This window comes from Macadamia integrifolia, unplaced genomic scaffold (genome assembly GCF_013358625.1).
Source record: "Macadamia integrifolia cultivar HAES 741 unplaced genomic scaffold, SCU_Mint_v3 scaffold_198A, whole genome shotgun sequence".
NCBI lineage: Eukaryota > Viridiplantae > Streptophyta > Magnoliopsida > Proteales > Proteaceae > Macadamia > Macadamia integrifolia.
The window spans coordinates 610646-620156 of NW_024870639.1; the positions used below are offsets into that span (position 1 = coordinate 610646).

Below are 9511 nucleotides of genomic sequence, written 5' to 3' on the forward strand. Positions count from 1 at the left end.
AATATATGACCTAACTGTAGAGACTTAGTATAAATGAGGCGAACAGGATGATCCTCATAAAGAGTATATGGTATTCATTGTATGATTACCTATAAAAGAAAATCTCGAAAACCAACCAGATATGTAATTACGATCTTAATTATGATTGAGTCTTGTGAGTTAGGAAGTGTCTAGACACCTACGTATTTAGAACTTGACGCTTCAATTTATTTGCAGCTTGTTTTATTCTAAAGAAACAATTAATGCAGTTTTTTTAATGAATAGTTGAATATAAGTCTGTTATTTCACATAGGAATTTGGAATTGCATTAACAAAATTTTCAATTTTAAAGACTCATTTTACCCAGCAATAAATAACTTAAATAAACCAATGTGAAAAATAAAAAAAATCTACGAATCTATTATAACCTAAGGGGGTGTCAATAAGGTTACAAGTAGGGTTGCAATAGGATCAGATTGGGCTGGGTTTTTGTAAAATCTAGCGTAATGGGCTCCGCCTTGACTCAAGTTCTGCAAAATCCAACTTTGACCCACACTCAGGGTGGGGGGTGGGCTAACCCTAATTGACCCTAACCCATGGGAGAAGAAGAAGAAGACACGACATGATTGGGCCGGACTAGATCCTGACTTGACCTTGACTCAGGGAAAAATATCGCAGCCTTGACCTGCCATCAAGACCAATGTAATTCTACCCCCCTAGTCATGTTCAGGCTTAAGATTAACGCACGCCAACAAGCCCAAACTTGCAAACTACAGTTATAGATTTTTTTTTTCTTCTTTTGTTACCATAAACAAGAACTTATTTATGAAAAAGAATAATCGAAATGGGCCAACTGGTACGTTAAAATTTACAACTCAATCAACAAATTCCAATTCCAATTCCAAATTGGGCTATATTTTCTTTTTCTCTTTTTAGATACCCTTTTGCAGCAAGGCAGTAGTGCAGAACCCTTCCCAAGGCCCCATTGCCCAAATACGGAAAGTCAGTAACAATAATTTAATAATTCTACAAAAAATTAATAAATCAATATATATTTTTTTTTCGATAGAGACGACGAAACCTTCATCATATAAAGTAGGACCCGTCCCGACCTTAGAAAGTTAGAATTTCTATCCAACGGAGCGGCCTTCCCGTTTAGGTGGACCATTTATGCAGCATCGGATTAGAATCTCATTAACAAAAAAAGGGGTCCCACAATGTAATTACCATCAGACGGACTGATACCAATCTGATGGAAGTACAGATTCCTCGAAATGTGGGATTGTTGCACATGGAATCGTCCTCTCCGCGAGTGGAGTGAACCCTCAAATCTCTCAATCCCCTTTCGTTTCAAAAATTTTGGATGATCTTGATGTAACGCTTCGCAAGAATCACTTGGGGGAAGTCGCCCAACACTGCAGACCCCTTGTCTTCTTCCCCCGTTCTCCCCCTTTAAAATCCCATTGGCTTCTCCCCCCCAACTTCACTCCACCACTCTTATTAGGTCTCCAGTACTACTCGTGTCTCACACACACACTCACTCTGCAAGAAAAATGCCGTCTGCTGCCACTCTCCTCCGCTTCTCTGCCACAGCTATTCCCTGCCACCAGAGGAGATCTCTCCCTCTTACAGATCTCCACCTGCCTTTCTCCGGTGAGTTTGCTCTTATTAATTTATCCCACCCACCCCCATGCATGCGCTGCTGCCTGCCTTATCAGAGTTAGTTATATAGACAATCTCCCTCTCTCTCTCTCTCTCTACAGAACTATTCCATTGGAAAAACCAATGGATCCAAGATCAGTTCTTCCTACCATTCTGTTGCATTTCATTACTGATTCTGATCGTTTTTTTTTCTTTCCTTCTTTCCTCTTCTCTTTCCGGCAGGTAAAAAAGTTGAAATTTGTCGGTTATAACTTACTTTGTAGCATTCTTTAGTGATTTACCAGAATTTTTTCACTTAAAACAAAACCTTTTTGTTCTTTCTTTAGCCTTGTGATCAAACTTTGTGGTGAAATTCTGAAAATTGGATTCTTTAGGACAAGGAAACTCTTTCCTGACAGAAATTAATTTCCGGTTGCTAGCTTCCACTAAAATGTTTTCTTATGAATCTTTATCATATCTTTTGGAATTCTTTTAAATAAAATATATATTCTTTCCCTGTGTTGGAGTAGGCTTGGACCTTAGTGCTTCTTTACCACTTTTCCTTTCTTCCTTTTCGATCCTAGCAAGAGTTTAGTTCTATTTATTTCCTTGGTTAATTAGGTTTCTCTAAGGTATATATAATTAATTTTGTCTACTAAACTATCATACACTTTAGTATAAGCCTTTTCCTCCTTTCTTCTTGATTCCCACTCCCAATGGGCGTCGGTCCCACAGATTGAACAGTTGACTGCTTTTCTTACCTTTACCAAAGCGGATTTTGACTTATTGATTAAGTATTTCTTCACCTAGGTCTCTTCACTAAACTTTTCTTCCTTTTCCACCCAAAGGGTGAGATTTTTTTTTTTTTTAATTAAGGTACATTTAATTATGTGGGTGGTCTTAAGATTCTCAGTAAAAAAAATTTGATCTTTCACTCTTTGACTTATTGAATGAAAAATATTCTGTTAATTTTAAAACTAAAACTGGAATTTCAGATGTTTGGTCTATTTCGGGAAGAGAGAAACGAACAAACTTCAATCTTTTGCTTGGTTCGAGAATTGATATCATATCCAAAACTCGCAGTCAAGGTAACTAACAATAAGATAATTCTATTACGTACAATGAATCCATGCATAGAACGGACACACCTCATGATTATATGCACACATACCATGGGTACATGTATGCATGTGCTCATATGGTGACTTGGTTTGGGCAGTCTATAGGGACGTTTATCGAAGTGGCCAGACAGGAATAGAGAGACAAGAGACTTTCATAGATGATAAAGAAGCAGCTTCGATGGTAAGCCCTAAGCTTAATTTGCATGGTGGGTTTGTTTAATTTCCACTATTTTTTTTTTTCTAATGATTCTCAACTGTAAATTTCTAACATGGAGCCAACTTGATGAAGGTTTACTTTGCAAATGAGAAAGAGGAGAAAATCCAGTCCATTAAAATGATGTTAAGATCGATGGAGGATGGTGAGATTAGCATATCAGCTTATGATACCGCTTGGGTTGCACTGGTGAAAGATATTAATGGAAGTGGTGTTCCTCAATTCCCTTCTAGCCTTCAATGGATTGTGGAGAATCAACTCCCTGATGGATCTTGGGGTGATCGTTTTATATTCTCTGCTCATGATCGGATTCTTAACACTTTAGCATGTATTATTGCGTTGAAATCGTGGAACATTTATCCAGAACTACGTGAAAAGGGTATACTCCGCTATGTTGAAGATTAAGACGTATAACTAGTCATAGTTAGATATTTCTATCAATTTCTGAAAAAAAATAATACAAAAACAATGATGCATTTTATCAAAGATATACTATACATATAATTGCAATTAATTTACATATATAAATTAACAATACATTAACATATGCCGACACACCATATTTTTTTAATGCAAGAGATCGCTGCCTGGTTGCATGGCTCCTAAACCAGCACAAGGGCCAATAAAGGCACGAGTAGGAGCATCAACACCCCTCAAATTTTTTCTTATATTTCACAAGGAGTGGAGCGATATTGCATACCCTTATGTCTAGGCACATGGCCATGCACACCACAAGGAAGCTTTCCTTTACTTTTATTTATATTCCTAAATTGATTACATGAAGGATTTGATTTGGGATTTGTTTGTCTTTGTAGGCTTGGTATTTATTAGAGAGAATATGTCCAAGCTTGAAAGTGAAAATGAGGAGCACATGCCCATAGGTTTTGAAATTGCGTTCCCTTCCCTTATGGAAATTGCTGAGAGGCAAGATTTGCAAGTTCCAACAGATATTCCAGTCATAAATGAGATATATGCCAAAAGAAATCTAAAACTCACAAGGTACCACCTAGGGATTTCATAATGAAATTTAGGGAAGTGACTACTTTTTTATAAGAATTTTTTTTTTTTTTAATACTCATGCAATAATTATGTATATATAAAAATATATATATTTGGTAGGATACCCAAGGACATGATGCATGTAGTGCCCACAACGCTCCTCCATAGCTTGGAAGGAATGGATGGTTTGGATTGGGATAAGCTTCTACAGCTACAGTGTGAAGATGGGTCATTCTTGTTTTCTCCATCATCCACTGCCTTCGCACTTATGGAAACGAAAGATGAAAGATGCTTAAAATATCTCAAGAAAGCTGTCCAAACATTCAATGGTGGAGGTAATTAAAGCACTTCTCTTTTTGTGAAGCAACTTCACTTCCTTTTTTGAACTTTTTCATGTGTATATGTTTGGGGTGTTTGGACTTAATATTCTTAGTTCTTATTCTTTCAGTCCCTAATGTTTATCCGGTGGACTTGTTCGAGCATATTTGGACTGTGGATCGCTTGGAACGCCTTGGAATTTCTAGATACTTCAAATCAGAAATTAAAGAATGCCTCAATTATGTCTTTAGGTACTATAATTCTCTAGAACTCTAAAACTAACCTCAATCATGTCCTTAGGTGTTATAATTTCTACTCTAAAACTAGGTTGTTACGTGCTTAAAAGCCATGGTACTAATGGGATGCATCATATCAGACCTCTTAATTTAATTAAACCATTGGGACCATATATGGACCATTCCTAGCTAGCTACAATTAAGGGATATATAGATATATTACTACTTATCAACCCACTTCACTAATGAGGTTTAGGTTCCCATGCATTCTCCCCTATTTAATTAAGTATAAATATTTGGCAGATATTGGAGCGAGGATGGGATCTGTTGGGCTAGAAATTCAAGAGTCCATGACATTGACGATACGGCCATGGGATTCAGACTTTTGAGGTTACATGGACATGAGGTTTCACCAGGTGATGATGATGATGATATATATAATATGATCGATGCTAAAATAATAATAATAATAATAATAATTAAGACAGATATATAGAACAAAATGATTATTATTCTAATTAAAATTCCAATAAAAATGTTTGTGTCAATCTATATTGCAGATGCATTTCGGCATTTTGAGAAGGGGGGAGAGTTCTTCTGCTTTGCAGGGCAATCGAACCAGGCCATTACTGGAATATTTAACCTCTATAGAGCCTCTCAAGTGTTGTTCCCAGGGGAGAGCATCCTAGAAGAAGCCAAGGCGTTTGCTTCCAAATTCTTGAGAGAGAAACAAGCAACCAATCAGCTTCTAGATAAATGGATAATCACTAAAGATTTGCCTGGCGAGGTATATATCCATATAATACTTTTAAAAAGTAAAATCAAGAACCAATCCATGCACACTTGGCCCATCATCTTCACTTATATACACCCGGTCCACTTCTTAATCACTCATGGAATGAGCTTTATTAATGAAAGTTAATTAACCTTCAAGTTTCCTTTATGATAATTAGGTGGATTACGCCCTTGACTTTCCATGGTACGCAAGCCTACCCCGGATAGAGGCCAGATTCTACATCGAACAATATGGTGGAGACAACGATGTATGGATCGGGAAGACACTGTACAGGTTCTTCTTCTTCTTCTTCTTCATTAAGGTCTTGAGAGGCTAAACCCTAATTCTAACCATCAACTTGCAAACATATATAGGATGCCTTACGTTAACAACAACGAGTATCTGGAGCTAGCCGAGGCGGACTTCAACAACTGCCAAGCATTACATCAGCTGGAGTGGACTGCTATTCAGAAGTAAGATAATCAAAACCCTTAAACTCACTTTGATATAGATGCCACTGATCAGTGTGAGTGAGCTTTTTAGCTCATGGTCATGAGTTTAATCTGTACTTATGTACATAGGTGGTATAAAGAATGCAATCTTGGTGAGTTCGGGGTGGGGAGAAAACAGCTCCTCCAAGCCTATTTTGTGGCAACGGCCAGCATATTCGAGCCTGAGAGGGCGAACGAGCGGCTGGCTTGGGCGAGGACAGCTCTACTTGTGGACGCAGTGAAATCTTACATGGAGATGGATACCATCACTGTGGATAAAAGGAAAGAATTTGTCAGTAATTTTAACTACACCATCCGTAGTTGCAGCACCACCAATTTCGATGGTACTGTAGAAATTCCTGGAAGCACGGAATGGAAGACGACAGGAAAGAAACTCATGGAAGCACTCGTCACAACCCTAAATAGTACTGCAGTGGAGACCCTAATGATACAACGTCTAGACGTACGTCACCCGTTGCTTTGCGCCGTAAGTACACCCACATCATCACTTTAGATCCCATGAAATCTTAGATACCAAACAACTGCGCTTCCTTTTAGTTGTTTTGAATTGAGATTTTAATCTTCTTGTTCTTTGATGGTGGCTTTCGTGCAGTGGAACACCTGGTTACTGACGTGGTGCCTTGATAAAGTAGTAGAAAAGAAGCAACATGGAACTGAGTCAACTGGTGAAGGAGAGCTCGTAGTGTTCACTATAAACCTTTGTGCCGGACGTTCCATCTCGGAAGAATACTCGTTCCAACCCCATTACCAGCGTCTCCTCTATCTCACCAATTCAATCTGTCTCCACCTTCGTCTGCTTCTTAATTCCCAGGTACTACTCTAAAACAAAACCTCTGAAAACAAACGATGATAAGATAGTACGGATCAAATTCTTGTACGAGAATCATTTTCGTACAATCCTGATCTATACACATGGAATCCAATCTCATTATGAATTTCAGCTGGATTCCATATGATGCATCAGGATCATACGAGAACCTGATTTATCTTCCGATAAAGAGACACTCCATAGGTCGAGGAAGATCTCTAGTGATCAGACCACATGCCTCTACACACCCCACAATTGGGCCAAAAAATGGTTCCTAGGTCCCGCCTCTTTTTCTTTTAGCACCAATTCACTACTCTTATTCACAACATCAAACCGGATATCCATAATTAATATAGGAGGTTAATTTTGGTTGATCTTGTTGTTGAATATCTTAGCCTTTCTCTCTCACCAAATGCGAGGAATGGAAGCACCAAAGGCCATCTTTGCAATCATTCTAATAGAGCCCCTGCCAAACTTATTAACAACACATTCTGCCTCATGCCAAACAGTAGTGATGAGCCTTTTGTTTGCTCTCATAGGGCTTAGGGTTTAAGATTTTTTCGACGTGGATCAGCTTTTGATCCTCGTAGGTGTTAAGCTTCTTTGGGTCCCCCTGGTGATTGTAAGGCCAATCTTTGAGTGGGTGAGGGGTAGTCCCTACTATTTGTACATTGTTTTTTTTTTTTTCAATAAATTTGATAATATGTTTTCAATATTTTTTTTTTTGTGTTTTTTTTTTTTTTTGGACTTATTTTTAATGTTTTCTTCTATGTTATGATGTAATCATCAGGGCCATAGGAAGAAGGATAGCACAGGTACCGGTCAAATAGATCCCCTTATGCAAGAGCTGGTTCAACTAGTTCTCCGGAACTCCGACGGCATAGATCCTGACTTCAAGAGAACTTTCCTCACCGTTGCTAAGAGCTTCTATTATGTTGCCCATTGCACCCCTGCCACCATCAACTACCATATTAACAAAGTTCTCTTCCAGACTCTGCCTTGACTCTGTTTTCTTTATATTTAATTTCCCTTTATTTTACTTTATACCTTTTTTATTTTGTTTTACAAATAGTTGCACTAATTATATGTTTATGTTTTACTTAAAACAGAATGGTGTTGTTAATTGTCTTGAATACTACATGCCTAAAATTGGGTACCATAAAAAAAAAAAAAACCATACGATCTCCGAGATAGGACCCAGCTAACATTGGTTTTGATCTCTGAAAATAGAACATGTGGCAGGTATAAGAGCCCCAGACCAGACCTGAGACCTGAGACCTGAGATATTAATTGCTAAACCAAATTATTCACTAGGACCGCCATTCTCGCTCAGGAGGCTCGTTTCTGTGCTAGTATGGGCCTCATGGTTACTTATGCCGCAAAACACTGTGTCTTGTCATGGGCTAGTGCGAGGGCGTTGGGAGATCGGGCTGGGTTGGTTTGAACTTCTTCACTTTAGGACCTCGCACCACAGTTGTTCTATTCAAGTAACCGGTCCTCAAGGCTAGGCATGGTTCTATTTATAAATAGTTGGTTGAGTATTAGTCTTTAATTGAACTACTAATAATCGAGCTCAATGGGCCTTAGAATTAAGCAGGTTGATGAGGTATTTATCTCTAAATGGACTTAAAATGTATCAGGTTAAGTGGAGCTATTAATTTATTGGTCCTGATTTGGCACCCATCGGATAGCAACCTTGTACTAGAAACACCACATATTAATTGAGCCGAGCTGAAGTCCAACATATTTAATAAATGAGTCAGGCCGGTTTAGGGTTTCCTGATTGGGCTCAGTCAAGCTTGGAATTCACACCCCTAGCCAAGGTTTCGAGTGCCATACTAACATCTCAAAGTTCAGACCAATGCCACTTGATGAATGGATCTTAAAGTAAGATATGGTTCAGATCTAGCACTGAAATAAAGTGCAACCCCAAGACTTACCCAAAAAGAAAAGAGGCCTTCTTTTTGTTGAAATTTGAAAACGTCCACACATTTGTGATCAGTTGTAATGATTTCCACTACCAACCTTCCTCAGGGTGGGTCTCCAAGCATTAATTTGTGAGTCTCATCTTACCATTCTCTTTATAGTGGGATTATGCAACTGGACTGACTGAAGAGTCAATCATTTCCCATGAGGGGAGGGTCCAATGGAATGATGGCCTCATGGGAAGGGTTAAGGGCAAGTCAAATGGAGGGTGAAAGGAAAATCCCACCATGCCAGAAAGTTGAAATGTATATTATGATTCAGTGTGAGCTTTGGTCTGTTGATGTGTGAAGGAAGAAGTGCAGGAACCAGAATGTCATCTACCATGCATGTGCTCTAATGTGGGATCTTGTCTGACATTTCTAGATACAATTAATGAGGATATGAAAGAATAAGATTATGTCAAACAAGTTGTAACTTTAGAAGAGGACTTTCTTCAAACACCTCCGGACTGTTTCATAATCCACTGTAGTAGGTAAAGTCAGAGTTGTGCGGGGCCGGGTAAGTAGGTAACCATCTCAATTCTCTATTCGGGCTGGCCTACTTCTTATACATATGCCCTGATCACTTCATATCTGAAAGTAAGGAATCGATCTAATAATTCTCTATCCGATAAGCTTTTCTGTCGGCAGTGGTTGCATGCTAGCTTTTGTTTCTCCTTTACTATCCTCTCACCGAGAAGTAGGCACAATTTTTATGACTATTTTTTGGGGGAATTTACTATCACTCACCTACACTTGGCCTATGTTTATTAAAATTTTCATACTTTTTATTTTTTTATTGATGCTCCCCTGCTTTTTTATTTTTACATCTCTTTTTTCCCTACTCTATTTAATTTCCAAGATTACCATTCTTTTTCACTTGTAACCTATTACAGTCATTTTCAAATTGATTGGTTCAAAACATGGTTTGAACCAAACCACTA

The 9511-nt window shown here is 38.3% G+C and overlaps 1 protein-coding gene across 2 annotated transcripts; it reads left to right on the plus strand.

Annotated features, from left to right (window-relative positions):
• Window positions 1-1365: 1365 nt before the first annotated feature.
• LOC122071256 (ent-copalyl diphosphate synthase 1-like) lies at window positions 1366-7682 on the plus strand. Of its 2 annotated transcripts, XM_042635578.1 has the most exons (14): window positions 1367-1632; window positions 2616-2708; window positions 2840-2922; window positions 3031-3334; window positions 3771-3954; window positions 4075-4289; window positions 4403-4523; window positions 4812-4924; window positions 5069-5295; window positions 5462-5577; window positions 5658-5756; window positions 5865-6261; window positions 6388-6606; window positions 7394-7681. In XM_042635578.1, exons 1-14 carry the CDS (start codon window positions 1533-1535, stop codon window positions 7604-7606), a joined length of 2484 nt encoding a protein of 827 aa, XP_042491512.1. In that variant the 5' UTR covers window positions 1367-1532; the 3' UTR covers window positions 7607-7681. The 2 variants fall into 2 exon arrangements, with proteins under 2 accessions (XP_042491513.1, XP_042491512.1); XM_042635579.1 differs by lacking the exon at window positions 2616-2708 and having other exon boundaries at window positions 1366-1632; window positions 7394-7682.
• The last annotated feature ends 1829 nt before the right edge of the window (window positions 7683-9511 follow it).